Here is a 19,204-nt window from a genome sequence, read left to right on the forward strand (position 1 = left end):
CTTAGATACATTTTGAAAAATAAAACTTGTGATTTGCTTAAATATCTGATTACGAAACACAATTTTGGCTGTTTATAGCATTATCTCTTTTAATGTGATAAAAACGCTAAATAATAATTTTGACTATGTATTGGAATGTAATTTACGGTGGTGTAAGGTGCTGGAAAAAGCTTTAAAATGGACCTTGAAAGTGCTTGAAAGTGCTTAGATTTGACCTTGGAAAAGGTGTACGAACCCTGAAGTAAAAGGGCTGAATGCGCAATCTCACTGGCTGATGATAAATCTTTAAAGCCCGTTTTCTCAAAATGACTTTTCTCTCATACTCCAAGTCTGAAATCTCCACTTCAGTAGCACCTATATACACCAAACTTTCCAGTCTTGTACCTAGTTATATTATGAAGACATTTGCAGAGGGATTTGTAAATATATTATTCCTAGCCTGATTTATATAACATTTTATTCCAAAAAACATGGCGAAAATAATTTTTTTAAGGCTATTGACAGTTTTTTCTGATTTACAGGATAACAAAAGCAGATATCCATAAATCCCTCTGTATTTTTTTTCCCATCTAACATGTGAACACAATGAAAAAATAATTTTTAACATGAATTTATCCAATACTCAGATTTAGCGCATATTTAATTAGATATTGCCTAATTTGCATATTTAAACATTAAATTACAGAAAACTTGTAATACATTTTTTTTCTCATCTTAATGTAGGTAATCAACTGGGAAAGTTTCATGGTGATATCTGCTAGTTAAAATTTTTACCCTATTCACCTGTAGTGTCTCGCCTTAAAGCAGTGCTTGACTACGGTATCAAGCGTTTTTGATACAAATGGCAGAATTGCCTATTTTATAAATTGCTTCTTGTTTTAAGAAACAAGTTTGTCAGTTAATAGGATTTATCACATTACATTAGAGACTTTACCACGTTACTGTACAGTTTTGCATATACAGCATATAATTGAAACAATAACAGTGACAAAGTTATGGTGGCACATTATTTATACATAGGAAGAAAAATACTATGGAAGTCAATGGGATGACAGAATGTACATTTTTAAGTGAACTATTCCTTTAACGTAGAAATATAAGTTTATCCTTGCCTTTTTAGAGCACACAATGTTCCACTTGTTCACCCAGTAATAGCCTAAAGTTGTAAGCCAGATTTATCTAAATCTGTATCTGTTCCAGTAACTTAAAATAGCAAATGAGGTGAAATGGCTCTTTCCAGTCTGCTGTAATTGAAGGACATTATTAGATGTCATCCAAGTAACATAATATCCAAAAAACACAATGATTCTGTTCAGTCATGCTTCATTTTTACAACCATCATCACAGTCCATAAAGTCCCACGGTTCATGTGAATTACTTTTATGTGTACAACAACTTTGGCATTTGAATATTAACAAAGAGTAAATCGATTTAAAGAATTTCTTAATGCCGACAGAATGCTTAAAGGGATGATTCTTGAAAATTAAAATAAATTTGTCATTGCATTAGAGAAATAAAAAAATAAAACATATATACATTTGACAGTTGTTCACATGTGCATAGCCTAGATTAGTTTGATTAATTTGAATTGGTTTACCCATGCAAGACATGACAAAGTAGTTCATTTACGAGAGACACATCTGAATTATACTTGAAGTCTGCAGACATTTTATAAATGAACAATTATTTGTTATCCATTAAAAAATACATTCTATGCTAACTAATTTCATTTCTAAATATATTTATAATACTAATCTGCTGTATGCTACTGTGGTGGCAAATAATTTTACTTCATGTGATGTATGTGCTTGCGTGACAACATACAACTGATCTTAGTGGAACATTACATTATCATGTATGTTACGTGTGCATATTTGGTCTGGAGAATGAGAGATAATTTTTGTCTCCTTATATAGATCTTCTTTCTCAAGTAACTAACATGAAAACAGCAGAGTGAGGTGTGAGTGATGTACAAAAAAGGCAGGCCGCACCTGGCGAGTTTTCCCTTCGCAGCTTTCGCAAAACTCTGATGTCTTTATGTGAATGGCCTTCTTGCAAGGATAAAGTACTTCAAAGACAAGTGGGCTTGGTTTTCGTTGCAGTCTCATCACTAAATAATTAATTTCCATAACACTACAAATTACATATAAAGATTCCTCTATCAGAAAAAAACTAAGAACAATATAAATAAGGTTTAAAAGGAAGAAAAAAAGCATGATTTCACATTTTAACAATTCAATTCACAATACAAGTTTACAATTCAGAAGCGTAGAAAGTTATGATATTTTGATTTTGAAAGCAAATGGGGTCAATTTCATGTTAACTGAAAGGAAAAAATAAAGCCTGTTTAGATAGAAAGTCCGTTTCTAAATTAATAATATATGAATATTACGTCCTGTCCCCACATCATTCAGGATTCATACTAGCATCTATCACTAGATGCAGTATTTATGTTTCGGTATTTACATAATGTAATCTGTGTGTTTGAGTAAATAGAAATGGATGAGATACATTGACACATCCTGGATAAACATTATAAAAACGATACTACTAAAAATAAATGCCCTTTTCCTCCTCAAAATGCAGAAGTATATCTGCTTTTGTGTTTTAAGGGCTTAAATTGAAATTGAATCTGTATAAAACAGGACAAACATGCACGTTCTCTGTTTTCCTTCTCACCAAGTTCATAAATACAACTAAATACAAGTTTATCACAGGTATGATAGTGCAATTTCAGTAAAGCATGCAAGGACATTCTCCACGGCCCTACGGCTGGTTACAGAGTGCCATGAGAGGAAAGGCGTCACAGTGTAAATACTGAATGCATACAGATCTCCAGGCCTTGAAATACAGCTTTCATTAAATACATTGATTAAAAGCATTATTTTGCTAATAGTATGTGTGTATTGGCAAATCATTTTACAATATTGCATGAATGATGTGCTAGGATTGCAGTTGCATAAATCGAAAAGCTGCACATTATGACCGCGGCAGGCTGGCTTTGGACATAGAGCTTTCCGCGCTACACTTTTATGGACAGAATCTTGGATACTTTCTAACAAAGAGCTTTATTTTGTCTAATAATCTGGATGTAGATTTACTGTGTTTGTAAAATGCCTGGATGTTCATCAGCAGTGTTGGGGAAAGTTAATTTTAAAAGTAATGTTACAATATTGCATTACTCCCTATAAAAGTATCTAATTGATTTACTTTGATGAAAAGCAATTGGTTGTGTTAATTTTGCGTTACTTTTTCTCACTTGGGCTGGGCTTGCTTGTTTTTTAACAAATTTTTTTTTTAAAGGCCTTTTCACACCTGTACAGTAGAGGGCACAGCTCCAACAAACCTTTAAGCTGTGCTGCCATTCTGGAGTAGTTCAATGCTTCAGCAATAAAAACAAAGTAAATTAAACACAAATATAATTATCTAAAGTCATTGTATGTCAGCAGCAAAGACACTGGTTAATACATTTATTTGTGTTATTTCACATTTAATTATTGCAGGTTTGTGTAATATTCTGAGTTTGCATTTCACTGTTTTTATTCATTTTGAGGAATAATGAATCTGTTTTTGAGCAAAAACTCACATTAAGTCTAGAACTACAATAACCATTAGGGATGCACCAATACCACTTTTTCAGAACAAGTCCGATGCCGATACTTTCATTTTTGGTACTTGCCGATACCGATACCTGTATTTTCCCTGAATTTGCATATTGGGTAGAGAAACCAAAAGAATATGAATCATATTAGTTGGCTTAATTTTTTAGTAAATATATATTTCCTTTAGTTATTATCATGCTTAAGCATGTAAAAAATGTATGAGCTTATGTTACTTTCACTGTTCTATTGCTCTATCATATTTTATCTATCATTTAATTGTACAGCACATATTTAGAGCAGCTCCAGCAGGGCTCAGTGCTGAGGATTGGGTCAGTGGTACAAATGTTTAGACACCAGTGAAATATCACAATTCTAATTTTTAAAATTACAATTTTGATACTACAGCAAAAACTACTAGCTTAATTAATGTCAATTTGAAACATTATTAAAGACAAGTAAGCAATCAGTAATAAAATTACAACAAATAATCAAATTACAAATAGCACAACTAAATACAGTAGAACAAAGAAAGGCTGCAAATGAAATAAAAGCTGTTTTTTGTTTTGTTTTTCAGGTAGGTCGAACAGTAGTTTACAGGTACATGATTTGAAATAAAGTAATCAAATGTGAAATAATACTGCATATTAATCACTGTATAAATTAAATATAGATGAATCTTTATAAAGTTACAAAAGTAATTCAGTCAATAGCAGTGAGTGATTACTTTGTATTTTGTAGTTTGATTAACAGTAAAAAAAAAAAAAAAACACAGCTGCAAGTTTATTAGGTTTATTGTTCACGTTCATTAAGATAAAACCACCTATGTTAACCAGGATACTCGCCAAGACGGATATCATTTTGTGTGAATTTGTCCGTTCAAGCACAAGATGTGAAAGAAAAGGCAATTCAATTTGTGCGCTGTCTGTGTAAGCTTGAAATTTCTTGACCTGCAAATGTCCTGTAACATAAATCACATAACAGTTCATATTTTACTTGCATTTACGATTTAGTTTTAAGCGAAATTATGCATGTTAATTGAGTGAACGATCAGCAATCAAGAGCATGCAACAGAAGTGCGCTCTCTCTCTCTCGTCAGTTAACAGTAGTAATACATGCCTCGTTTTACCTTTTCCATTTACATATCCGACCGAACTACAAACTTTCCGCTGATGTCTGTGAAAAAGGTATGCGCTCGACAAGCTTGCGTGTCTGTGCTGCTGCACTCTCAATCTACTGTGCGTTTTTCGCTAATCAGCTCGTGCACCCACAGCTATGTAGGCGTTACTATATTTTGTTTAATATTCCACTAATTAGATACATTTACTTCATAGACAGCCTTCTCTTTTATCCCCATTATACTCTCTGTTGTCAGTGTTTCTTTGTCTTGACACAAACACTGTACACACGCTGCATGGTATCGGTTGTTTGTATCGGAGCATTTTTATGAGTACAAGCATGAGTACACAAGTGCAGTATCGGGCCCGATACTGGTATTGGTGCATCCCTAATAACCATCATGTTCACACAGCGCACACAACGCCTCTGCACGTACTCCCAATTTCTCTCAACATGGGGACAGGAAAGGTGGGAAAACGAAGTAACTTCCGTTACTTAATTGAAAATGTAACTCGGATGTTTTGTTGCAATTTTAAAAGTAATTAGTTACTTCACTAGTTACTTGAAAAAAAGTAATCTGATTACGTAACTCCCGCTATTTGTAATACATTTCCCCCAACACTGTTCATCAGTTCTTTTTACATCAGTGCTTTAATGTGTCACATTAGGCAGTGTTTAAGTCAGTGGCAGAGGCAGATATGTGGTGTTAAGATCTTTTTTCTCTTAATTAACACCAAACAGCATGAATTTACCCCTATGGGACTAGTTAGGGATTGATGGACGGTAGTTTACACATACAGAACTTGCTGCTATATTCAGCATTTTGTGTCCATGTGAATTAAGTTCCTAATGTTTAGTGTGTTAGTTTTTCATTCTCCACCAGTAAACCGACTCTTGATCTCAGAGACCAGACTGAATACTTGTTGCAGTTTTAGACTAAATCATGCGCTTTACTGTTACATTCTGAAAGTGTACCGAGAAAATCAGTTCACCCTCAAATTATGTCTTTGACTGAGTGTTGGAAGTGGAGCTATGGGTGCAGTTAAATGTAATGAACCCAGGGAGAGTGACTCTGCCGTATGTATAGATGTCACGGTCAGACCCCTGGTTCATCCTCTTTACCAGGTTCTTCTCGTATAATAATGGGTGGTAGGCACCTAGGGTGCAGGCAGCATCACTGAAGCGCTGGTAGTAGTGGCACAACTCAGTTTTCCGTCGCGAAGGCAGGAACTCGTACACATGTACCACTTCACAGAGGGACATCATTAAAACTGTGCCTATGGAGGTAGAAGGAAAAAATATAGGTACATACAAAATCTAAAAAGAAATATTTCGCAAAACTGCAATGGAAACAGTTTTTGCGCATTTACAGTCACCTGACACAATGACGTATGTTTGGACAGAATACGAGACAGAGTTCTTTATTAAATTCATAAAAGACAAAAGAATTACAGGAATACTGAATTCTAAACCTCAAAGAAATTGCACAACCAAGACCTTGAAGCAGAAATGAGGGAGAAATGCCCAGAAACACCTCATATAGTAGGCTATATGTGCTGCTCACAGTATAAGTGTCTTTCCTTACCATTAATGCTTGGATAGCACGCCTATCTCCTTCGATTAAAGGAACACTCCACCGTTTTTTGAAATAGGGCTTATTCACCTTCTTTCATACATTTAGACAGGTGGGCAAATGCATTTTTGTCTCAGTGCATGCATTGTTTTAGTTTGACAGGGTCGGCGCTAGCTTAGCTTAGCATAATGAATGGAATCCTTTGTTGCCAGCTAGCATGTCCTGAGTAAAAGTGATATAAAAAAAAAACCCCACCTAATTACTTCTTGTGGCCTGCGTATTCACAACAAGTACAAATAGCGATGCAGATTAACACTAGGCGATTTCCTAGGCAGATATTGACTTGGAACTATATTAGGGGGAAGCACAGGCGAAGCACTGCTACTTGGGCGCAGAGATATCACGCCCATGTAGCAGTGCTTCGCCTGTGCTTCCCCCTAATATAGTCCTTAATATATAAGTCAATATCTGCCTAGGAAATCGCCTAGTGTTAATCTGCTTCGCTATTTATACTCGTTGAGAATACGCAGGCCACAAGAAGTAATTAGGTGGGTTTTTTGTTTTTTTTATATCACTTTTACTCAGGACATGCTAGCTGGCAACAAAGGATTCCATTCATTATGCTAAGCTAAGCTAGCGCCGACCCTGTCAAACTAAAACAATGCATGCACTGAGACAAAAATGCATTTGCCCACCTGTCTAAATGTAGGAAAAAAGGTGAATAAGCCCTATTTCAAAAAACGGTGGAGTGTTCCTTTAATAATAATGGCTAGTGTGGCGGCTTCAATATATAAACCTACCAACATTCGTTGCCATGATTTTTGGAATGACTTCTCGCGAGAGGGAAAAATGATGTTTTAGTCGCATAACATCGGTTAATGGAAACGCCGTCATTTCGAAATAGTTTTTTATCGACATTTAGAAAATAATCGCAAAAGTTTTGCGCAAATCTGTAATGGAATGGAATCTGCCTATTGTCTTGCTTTCTTTGAAGTTGCGGTGAAAAAGTTTTTATTTCACTATATTGAATACGTCAGCTATATTCACTGTTAGATTATTAGATCATTACACTAGCTTCACTCAAAACATAGCATGCTGAGGACATCTGCTGGTTAAAGCTATGTAAATGCAACAAGAACAGCAAAAACATGTTCAATGACGTTGTACACACTTTGAAACTGCAGCGCGCGAGCTTAGAATAAACAGACTGTTATCGTTCCTTGGTGTGGATGCAAATATAGTTATAGTTATCTTTTTAGTTATCGTTGGTGTGAACGGCCCTTTAGGAATGAAACAGTTACCAGTTTGACGATAAACCTTGATAAAAAGTATTACCGTTATATATTTTATTTGATTATGGCGATTTGAAAAACTCAGTGTAAATACTTTTCAGCATTAAGAAAAGTTAGCAATAATCTCACGCAGGCGCATCATGTAGCGTAGGTTTCGTTTTGTGTGAAAGCATGATGGAAAACAGCGCTGAGAGAATTTTTTTCTTGAGAATGTATTGATTAATTTTATGTATCTCTGAGGGGAGCCGACTGTCTTTTCATCGTCCCTCCATGTTATGCCTAATAAAGCAGTGTTTTTTTAAGCGTAACGTTGCTTTGTTTACAGAAGCTACCAGAGAAACAGCTCTTTTCTTTCCTATTCCAGAAGCACAACCTACTCAGAGAATTCATTTATATTTCATTCAAATCTAAACCTATGTAGAACTGTTTATGGAGCAGATAATATATATATTAGGGGTGTAATGGTACATGTATTCATCCCGAACCGTCACGGTACGATGCATACAGTCAGACTACGAATAAAGTCAGTCAAAGGCGATCAACACTACAATCCAGAAGGAGGGAGCGCGCTGTTTGCTAACAGTTTGCTCTGTTGTTAATTGTAACCTTTAATATTATAGTAATGTACAAGAAAGAGCTCCGTAATTATAGTTTACAGCATTAGCTGAGATAGATTTTTTTTATCCTTAAGAAAATGTTAATTATAATTGAATTTATTTAAAGAGAGACACAATTTGTTCAATATACCACTTTAATAAAAAATGAAGAAAAAAGCAATTTTCTGTTTAGTTTACTCCCCCCTGCTGAAATGTAAGGTTTATTATTTTATAAAACTTTTTATTTTATTTTATTTTTTTAAACCAGAACAAATCACCAAAACATATTCCTTGTGTGTGCAAACATACTTGGCAATAAATCTTTATCGGACAACATTATTTTAATGTTTATGCAAACAAAAAGTGCATAGTGCTGCTAATTTTTGGTTTTGTTTTGTTATCGACATAAAACTTGAAATTATTTCAGTGTGTGTATCAGTACTTGAACATTTGCAGAACAATACCATGATAATATTGATAACCATTATCATTTTGGTCACTATAATCATGATATGAAACTTTCATATCGTTTCATCTCTACTTGGAAGGCTGCTTCACAGAGCACGCGTTCTTGCTGTGTTGCCATGCTCATATATTATAACACATTTCATTTTGGGGCTTGTTGTTTGAGCTTGGCTCATAAAGTGTTTATGGTTTATGGAGTTATTAAAGTAGGCAGGTGCGGGTTCAAATGGTTTATATTGAAAACAAGACCAAAATATTGCAACATTTTAGTCTTGTTTTCAATATAAAGCATTTGGATTCATTTTGATTTCTAATAGGCTTGCCTCTTTCTTTTTCACATTTTTCTTTTCTTTTTTTTTTAGCAAGATCTGGCAACATGAATGAGTCAAGCTCATAACTCTTTCCCTGTGGATTTCTTGCACCAAGCAGTAGACACAGAAGAGAGGCACATCTCTTATCTGCATTTAAATAGGTCAGTTACAACTAGTTGTTCAGCATGGTTACGTAAACTGCGTAGCATCTTTTTTTTTTATGTGATTGTCACGACCTGCATTTTTGGGGAGTTAAATCAGTTGTAGAATGCGATTGTCGCTTCCATAAATTACTAAACTGTGTGTACAGAACAGGATTAAACACTAAAAGGTGAATTAACAATTAGCTGCAGTGTGTACATGACCATAGTTTGTGGTTTCTTAAAGGGTAACTAAACCCTAAACCAACTTTTTTTATTTAATGATCTGTAAGAATGAGGCTTTATTAGTGCTGTTCATTGATTCGAGTAACTTTTTTGACATTTGGGTATAAAGTGTTTTAATTTTACAATATATGGTGTAAAAACGTCTGAGTGCTGCCCTCTTAAGGTTGAACGGTGGCTACTGCAGTTGAATTTTCCTATTGGATGTTGCGGTGGCAAGTGACGTAAAAGGTGGCAGGTGACGTAAGCAGGTTCCAGCTCTACCACGCCCCTGGTACGAGCTCACCACGCCCTTGGTATGAGCTAGCGTAGATTTATCTGTATTGTACAGTGGGCAGGAGGGTACTAGGTGTAGTGTTGCTGGTTGCAACAGGACTGCTGGACTGCATAGCTTTCCAGCAGACTTGGAAAATAGGCGCCAGTGTTTGCATGCACTTGGCCTGGAAGACCGTGAGTGTGAAACCTGCATTTAACGCGGGATTGCTTCTCCAACGCAATAGAGGTGGAAATGGGCTTCTCCACACAGCTCGCGCTGAAAAGCGACGCAGTGCAAAACGCGGCTTCTCCTGCATGGACTCCACCACCGCAGCGGCGCCTTGATGTGAGTGATCATATTTAATCAAAATTTATGTTTAGCTAAAGTTATTCCTCTGGGGTCGACAAACGCGTCGGCGCATTTTGCTGGATTTTTTCACATAGCGGCAAAATATGAATATGCCTATAGAGAGCGCGCGCTATTGACATCAACTTGATAAAATCAGAGAATGACGGGCTCTGATAAAGCTCATCAGATGCATGTACTTTACGTCGTCTTGCGACCCTGTGAGCAAACTCCATTTTAGAGTCTGACAGCAGGTCTCAGGTGCACGCCCCCCCCGCTCACGGTTCGTCCCCTCTCTCTCCGCTGGGGTCTGCCCACTTTTCTAGCATTTTTCAAATATTGACAGTGGGTGGAGTCAGGCTCTGACCAGGGGTTTAGTTACCCTTTAAGCATTTATGATAAGACTTCTGTTTTATTTAAAAAAAAAAACTAATAAAACTTACCCAGCAGGCCTGATGAGGGAGGGTTTTTTTGTATAGACTCATCCATATTGTCTTGTATTCGCTGCCACAGCTGCCATTCCATCCGTGGGTGTATAATATAAAATGGCTGTTGAGGGTGTAAGCGTCGATATCGCTGATACTGTTTAAATATTGGGTAATCTGTCTTGTTGAACCACTGAAAGCATAACAAAAGGAGGATTATTACATTTCCCCAAATTTCATTAATGAAAACTGGAATGCTTACAAATATTAGTAAAAAAAAAAATATATATACATTTTAGAGTCAACATGAAACCGTTTGTAGCCCATTTTACTTATGTCATTTGTGATGTAGGATATTCAGTGAGAAGAAAATGTAGGTGTAAACTTGATTAGATCACAGGGATTAAAGTTCTCCGTCGCTACGACGGATTTCCGTTAATTGCAGCGAGTCTACGACGGATTTCCCTCAATTGCAGGGTTCCCGCCTGCCCTTAATGTCTTAAATTCACTTTTCATAATTTTAAGGCCGTAAATAGGCTTCCATTTCTTAAATGGTGTAATAAATGTCTTAATTTTAGTTTGAAAAGGTCTTAAATTCAGGAAAGATGAGGTGTATTCACCCTGTAAAGCACGTTCCTCTCTCCACTCTAAGCATTCTGTAATCACTCCGCTCTGGATTTACTCCGGGTTTTCCATTCCCGCTCCGTGTTCACTCCATTTTAAAAGTTATTCTAATATGTTTATTTTTTTATATCATGAACGTCTGAACACAACATTTATAATACTATATGTAACGGTTTGGAAAGTATTCTACACGTTTAATAAATGGAATTGTCCAAATGTAGTGAACGCACCTATAGAGAGAAATGCACATTTTATACGGATTACATAAGAAAGTAGTCTGTTTCTTTTCTTTTCGTTTTGAATTGTTTTGTTTAAAAGTAGACATTTCAAGCTTTCTATAGATATATTTCTCATGCCTGTGAAATAGCCTATATGCTGAGTTTCGGTTCATTTATGAGACAAGCTCCAGTTCACGAGCAATGCAAGTGATCGCGCCGGTGCCTTGCATGTCCTGATAATATTGTCTGCTATATTTGCCTCTCATTTATTAAATCTATGCAATTAGTTGATGAAACATCGATTAAAATTATGATACAATTTATACAAAACAAAATTCACTTTAAAGAACGGTTTTATACAAAACAAAACTTAATGAAGTTGTCAAAATCATGTCTGACCCACTCCAAATGTCTCCCGATATATTGCGCATCTAATGATCCTATCTTACTCATGCTGTTCACTTTTCATATAATCAACATAGATGAAATAACATTATATTATTTAAACATACACATTAAACTAAATGTGTTTTCTTTCATGGCTACAATACATATAGTAGGCCTACAGTACACAGAAATGTAATGTCGGAGCGGAATCTGAGCGACCGTTTTACCGGTGAACATATAGGGGAGGGTTGCGATTTTCGAATAATAATAGAATAATTCCCAGCGATCATCGAATGTTATTTTTGCTTGAAATGCCCATCCCTACCATAAATGCACTTTTTGTTCTGATGCTGGTGCTATCAGTTTCCCTCTTCTGTTCAGTGTTAACAGGTTGAGTTAGAACATGCGTTATAATTTCTTATTATAATGCTCAGGTTAAAACTGAATTTATTATTATTATTATAGCTAGGTTAAAAACAGATATTATATAGTTTATGATATTAGCTCACTTTGCGCAAAAGCTCTGTTGGCTTTTATTATTTGAGAAATAAATAAAGTTAAAGTTATGCAAATGGTTAATTATTTGTATGCCCTTTACAGGGCATTTCTATACAAAATTATTTGTATAGAAATGCAGTTCAAAATGGCCTTTCTTTAAATCCAAATGTTCTTTGAGTAGGCCTATTTCATTTGTGAAGGTAAAGCATGTACTCTTTATACTCCTAATTACAAGAAGAAAAAACTGCTCTTAAGCTGGGTGTGTGACAGGCTGTGTTCCAGCTGTATGGAGAAATTGTATTGTTGACTTGTGCTAGGAAGAAAGAAGAAAAAAGGTATTTTTTCGCCCCCGCGTGACAGGCGGGGATACTTACCACTATACTAACGAGGAGTGGCTTAGTGGTGACGTGCTTCAATATGTACAAAAATTACACTTCATCAAGCTAGGACTTTGTGGTGAAACCTTCTAATTAAGCAAGTTTCCTCGAATTTTGTGAGTTTGCCAAATGCTTGACAGTGAAATATGCTGAATTTTTACCTCCCGTAGATCAGACGAATAAGGGCCAGGATCCCAGCTCACTAAAATCCCTGCACTGTACAAAGAACTGGAGAGGAAATGGTGGTCTTCAGATGCCATTACCTATGCAATAAACAGAAATTATGGTCTTTTAAGAGATCGTTGCTACATGTTATTTTAACCTTTCCCGAGTTAGCAAACAGTTTACCTGGGAATTGATCAGTCGCACTGTTGTTTTAGAGCCCACATCTTTCTCAAAGCCTGTTGTCGGTGCGGCATTGAACCGTATCACTGCATCATGTGTATCTAGATTTCAGGAATTTTTTTAGTAATAATGCCTCATTCATACATAAAATCATCAATTTTTTTATAATATCAAAGAATGACATATTGCATATATATATATATACTGGGGTGCTCATAACTTTTTTGGTCTGGTTCTCAAGGGAGCACCTGGAGATGCTGCTTGGTAGTCACATTTTACGCGGCACACTTATTCTACAAGCTGTCGTCATCACTTTTCTCTTGACTGCTCTCCTCTCTATCTTTTCTCTTGAACATTGTAGGTGATGATGATGGTTTTAAAAAATATACTGTATATTTTTATTAACATGAATGACACAGATAACAGCAGGAATATTAGGCTGCTGTCACTTTAAGACTGGAAGTGCAACTTAATACAGATAAAACAGAGGTGATGATTTTTGCCCCAGACAACATTACCCCTAAGATTAGACAGGCCCTTGGGGGTCTATCATCCTCTGACTGCAGTGACATAAGAAATCTGGGTGTCATTTTTGACAGATCGATGTGTTTTAACAGTCATGTAAGGTCTGTGATTCGCACCTGTTTTTTCTATCTCAGGAACATTGCTAAGATTAGATCTATGGTTTCAAAAAAAGAGATGGAGATGCTTGTTCATGCCTTTATTTCTATACGTTTGGACTATTGCAATGTGCTGTACACTTGTTTGAATAAATCTTCTATAGTTCGACTGCAAGTTGTACAAAATGCAGCTGCTAGGCTTTTGACTAGGACCAGCAGGAGATCACACATTACTCTTGTGCTGAAGGCCCTTCATTGACTTCCTGTTGGCTTTAGAGTACATTTTAAAATTTTGGTAATTACTTTCAGAGCCTTGCATGGTTAAGCACCCTCTTACGTCCAGGATCTATTACATATGCATACTCGATGTCGGTCTCTGAGGTCTTCAGGCCAAGATCTTTTAATTGTTCCCAGAACACGCCTTAAGACAAGAGGTGACCGTGCTTTTTGTGTTGTGGCTCCAAAGCTCTGGAACTCGCTCCCTTTAGCTCTGAGAACTATGAGTTCTGTGGAATCTTTTAAAAAACACTTAAAGACTCATCTTTTTGGACAAGCTTTTAACTAAAAATTTGATTTGTTTGTTATTGAATTTTTATGGAATCTGATGGTAGTACAGTTGTGAAGTTGTACTAGGTTTGTACTTTTACAGTTGCTATTTTATTTTGTTGTTTATTTTTATTACTTTGCAGCACTTTGTGACCCTTCCTTGTCTGTGAAAGGTGCTATACAAATAAACTTTACTTACTTACTTACTGAATGCACAGACCGAATATACTGACACACATCCAGTTTCTTTCTAAACTGTTCACTTATGACATATGTATTTTGACATTTTGTGTGTTTGTGTCCGTTCAAGCGCAAGTAAACGCGAAATAGGAGTCAATTCAGTGTTTGAGCGCTGTCTGAAATGTGCCTCTCTCTCTCTCTGTGTGTGATTCACGATTTTTGCCTCTTCTTCCGCGTTTAAAATCGTTTGAATCAAGGTTATTTTCGTAAACGAATACTGACACTAAACTTTTTCGTAAACTGAAATAAAACTAAAACTAGTAAAAAACGAAACGAAACTAACAACAGTTACTAAGAGACTTTGCGCTTTTTCCCCATTTCACTGCCCAAGTCTTTTTTCCGTTTTTCAAAGCAAAACCGCTTACTGTGTGAACCAACCCTATGAAGCAGAAATGGCCAAATATACGTATTTCCATCATGCAAACCTTATGCAAATACAGCTGTATCTTAATTCCAAGTAGTAAGATAACCATCTAATGTGAAGCTAAAACGGATACCAGACATATTAGAAAAGATACCACACTAAGCAGAAAACGGAAAAAAACAAATAGCATGTCTAGCCCACAAACAGACTTACATTTGTCAGAGTATAAGTAAACTAAATGTCTGGTCTGAATAGAACACATTGTAACACTTCCCCTCTTACATTTATGCTGGGGTGCCAGACAGATATGTACACTGTCAAAATTTCCTTATTCTTGTTTAGGGTCGTTAGTCACGTCAAGAAGGAGAGTGAACACAGGACACATGTACTCAATTCATTAACATGAATCCTTAATGTTGTAAGAGTAAACCCAAAGAAAACCAACTACTACAACTCAATATGCACATATTTCAGTATATTCACCATGACAGTGTACCAATTTCATCACACCTATTCGTTCTCCCCGCCATCACTCTTTTCAGTTTAGCCAATGCGTACGTCATCTTGCATCCGGTGTTCCCAAACCGGACCGACAAAAACGCCATCTTTGTTGTGGCACTCATTTAATTATACGTTGCGTTGTTCAATCTATCCCGTTCCTGTCAATATATAATATTATAATATAACTATGAGTATATGCTATTAAAAGATGCAATAGACAAAAAGCATAAATGGATCAATAAAAGAATCATATTTGAAAGGATTAATCATAGAAATAACCATAAAAGAATAATCATAATAATCATACGCATTTTTCCCCTTATACACCACGTTTAACAATATATTTTTTTTTTTTATATGAATGAGTATGAATGAATAATTTTTACTGTTAAGTTGCATTTTTTTGGTTCTTTGTTCAATCTCAAACAATTATTTTATTTTTATTATTAAAGAGCATCTTGCATGTAAAAAAAATCTAAATGAATATATAACCGTGTATGAAAATACCATATGAAAAGATAATGCAGGATTTAAAATGTTTTAAAACGACATAAGGACACCAATTTAGTAGATAAAGTGAGCGTTTCTTTGCCTGCTCGTACAAACCGCTTTTTTTCAACATCGCGTCATTTTATGTCACACGAGGGAGACGTGTGCTGTGCTCTGCCGCAGCTCATTGCAGAGTAGGTTGGTATTCAGTAAGAGCGGTCGTGAGTTTTCAGTAGCTTTTGTATTTCAATTTATCATCGTCATGGTAAATTTTTGTGTTTGTGGAGCTTGCAAAAACTCCAGCCTGTCAGGACATCGAGTCCACCGGTTTCCTAACAAGAAAAAGGACGGTGCGGTTTGTGCAGGTGAAGAGACGGGATTTCTCTTCCGCGTCGGCTTCGGAAAACGCGGTCGTGTGTAGCGTTCACTTCAGATCGGAGGATTATCGTCCCGGCGATATGATGGAGTTCAACATGGGATACCGAAGTAAGAACCGGGTGAGACTCATACCCCTTTTCCACCAAGGCAGAGCTGGTGCTGGTTCGGAGCCAGAGCCTAGTTTCAAATCGGTTCTTTGTTTTTCCACCGCCAAAGCACCAGCTCCGAACCAGTAAAACTAGTTCTTAAGTAGCACCAAATCATTGCAGGGTCTAGAACGGAGCCAAGAAAGAACCGCTTGCGTCAGAGGCTGGGGGCGGGGTTACCGTGACCAACAAGACTGAAGAGAAACTTGTGACCGCCATTTTCAAATAGCAGCTAATCGAGCTAACAGCAGCTAAACACGATGGACGCGATCTAAAATATAAATCTAAGGCTAAAGTCGGCATCTTATTGTTAAAAATAAATGTTATGTATATGCCGTTACTCTCGCTTGTAATCTCCGTCTGTACAAATAATGGCGAGCCGCGCGAACACTTTGGATCCGCCGTGTTTGGATGCCGATGTAGGTCCGCAAAGCCATGAACATCAATAGCAAAGCAACGTGCGCCATTGTTGATGATGTGTTTGTGTTTGGCGCCGCCGCGCAAACGTTGCTGAGAAAGATGAGACGTAGATGTGACATAAGACCTGGCTCTGCGTTGGCTCTTTTAGCCTGTGGAAAAGCAAACCGGTTCTTTGGAGGCTCGTCAGTAGAACCAACTCCGAACCGGCACTAGCTCTAGCTCCGAACCAGCACCAGCCTAGCAGGCTCATAATTGTATGGCTGTGGTCCGTCAACAATTTCCTCAGCGTCCGAAATGTCATTGCAATCCATTTTTCCCTGTTGTTTGAATCGACCGCTCTCCCTCGTGTTACGTCACGACTCTCGCCCGTCACGCCCATTTTCAGATGCGGAAGTAAAATTTTCTCACAAAAACGACTCCAGAAGCCACTGTAGCATATTTTATAATTTTTTTTTAAAGAAAATCTAGTTCCTACATTATTTTTCTATACATTGACTTGTTGGGTCTTCTAACCTGCAAGATGCTCTTTAAGAGGTTTGCACAAGAGTTAACTGTAAACTGCAAACATTAAACTTTGCTGAAATTAAATGTCTTTAAGTGGAAGTGAAATGAACACACTTATCATCATGATTGCCCTCTTACCAGAGATGGCGAAAAATCCTACTCTAGTAAGTAAACGTGTCCCTGTCCCCAAAAATTATGGTACTCAAAAGCGCTTCCCTCCACGTTTTCTGTTGCACATTGTTTATTTTTACCACGCATGTGCACCAGTTATGTGCACCCCTGTGTATATATATTTATTTATTTATTTATTACATGTCTTGGTTGAATTCTAATGTAGAATGCGGTCTGTTATTTCTTGATAACAGACCGCTGCTAAGTAGAGCCCGACCGATATGGATTTTTGGGGGCCGATGCCGATGCCGATATTAACTCGAAAAGAGCCGATTTATAAGCCGATATTTAGATTTTGAAAATAAACTGGATATTAGACCCATTTCCTATAAACTGCACTTACACAACATTCAAAATATCTGCCTGTTCTATGTATGTGGGCTGTATAAATACAAACTTAAGATATGAAATGTAAAGTCCTTTGAACAAAAAAAAAACAACAACAACCAAATCAAAGTTACCAGTTTTAAAAGACTTGGTTCATAAATATAACTTTGAATAGGACTGGAGACAAATTCTGTTAAGTTCTGATAAATAACAACAACAATCTCTCTCTCTCTCTCTCTCTCTCTCTCTCTCTCTCTCTCTCTCTCTCTCTCTCTCTCTCTGCGTCTCGCGCGTGCACCCCTCTCTCTCTCTCGCTCGTTCTGCGTCTCGCGCGCACCTCTCTCTCTCTCTCTCTCTGCGTCTCGTGCGCGCATCTCTCTCTCTCTCTCTTTCTCTCTCTCTCTGCGTCTCGCGCGCGCACCTCTCTCTCTCTCTCTCTCTCTCTCTGCGTCTCAAATTGTAAAAAAAAAAAAAAAAAAAATCACTGTTGTTACAGTGCGTAAATCAGACCTTTCAGGCTATAGCGAACGCAAATAAGCCTTATGCCAACATTATTATTAGCCTAACTAAATTGTCGTCATTAAATAAGAAAACTAAATAATTGTGTAGATGATTTGCTTTGTGTAACCCGACATCAGACATTAGGCCGAAGTATTTTTTGCACACAGTGCCGCGACCAATTCTGTTTCCTCACTCCTTTATGACTGCCTGCACATTCACTGTCCTCGCGGCGGCTGCAACTTGCGCTCTCTAAAATTAGCTTATCAATGCATATCTAAATTCGCGCCTTTCTGTATCTTTGAAAAAAGAAACAAAAAAGATACTGCAGCCAATGAGCAGCCGGCGGGGGCTGGCTGCAGGACGACTCAATCTCCACGGACAGTTTTTAATATTTTATCAGACAATATCTACTCAATATTTTGCTTAAGTGTAATTTTCGGGACAATTAAGGCCGGATTCGGGACAACAGCTCAGATTTTGGGACTGTCACGAATTTTTCGGGACTTCTGGTCACCCTACCATGAACTCACTTAACCGTTGTTCTCTCTGCCTGACTTTGGCTGGATCAGGAGGCTGCAGGATATGTGGCGCGTTATACACGAGTGTTGTCAACTAGGGCGTTGAAGATCGCCCTCTGGTCGACAAACTATATAACGCAAACACTCATGACATGGTTAAAGGAGAACTCCGGTCAATTTTAACATTGAGCTCATTTTTTTGTACATTTGGAGTGCTGTCAATACAGAGAACAACGACAAAAATCGGTGTTGCCTACACCGAGTTATTCTATTTTTAAAATTTGCACCCTATTGACTTCAATGGGGCAAGTAGTAAGCCTGCTTTTTAGCCTCTTAACATCCTTTAAGTGTCATTACAAGTGCACAGAAAATGTGAGTGATTCCTTCCGAGTGAACACGAGTGGATCTGACTGCAGTAGATGTTAGAGATATTAATAAAAATGAAGTTAATTCAGCCAGCGCTCATACCTTTGTTTACATCCTGTTTTCGGTGGAAGGCCATAGTAATCGATTGTCGAGTTCACGCGCATAGGTTTAGTACCTATGATCACGCGCGTGAACTCGACAATCGATTACCATTGAAGTCAATAGGGTGCAAATTTTAAAAATAGAATAACTCGGTGTAGGCAACACCGATTTTTGTCGTTGTTCTCTGTATTGACAGCA

General features: G+C 37.1%; 1 protein-coding gene across 1 annotated transcript in view; it reads right to left on the reverse strand.

The window, feature by feature from the left end:
* Window positions 1-4,697: 4,697 nt before the first annotated feature.
* st6gal1 (ST6 beta-galactosamide alpha-2,6-sialyltranferase 1) overlaps window positions 4,698-19,204 on the reverse strand; it is a 33,263-nt gene continuing 18,756 nt past the window's right edge. Inside the window, exons 6-9 of the mRNA XM_084386645.1 lie at window positions 12,817-12,914; window positions 12,630-12,731; window positions 10,383-10,557; window positions 4,698-5,995 (exon numbers count right to left, since the gene is read on the reverse strand). Coding sequence (XP_084242771.1) covers window positions 5,718-5,995; window positions 10,383-10,557; window positions 12,630-12,731; window positions 12,817-12,914 — 653 coding nt within the window. The 3' untranslated portion in view covers window positions 4,698-5,717. The remainder of the gene's footprint in view (window positions 5,996-10,382; window positions 10,558-12,629; window positions 12,732-12,816; window positions 12,915-19,204) is intronic.

The sequence above is a fragment of the Rutilus rutilus genome (genome assembly GCF_951802725.1).
Source record: "Rutilus rutilus genome assembly, chromosome: 18".
Classification (NCBI taxonomy): domain Eukaryota; kingdom Metazoa; phylum Chordata; class Actinopteri; order Cypriniformes; family Leuciscidae; genus Rutilus; species Rutilus rutilus.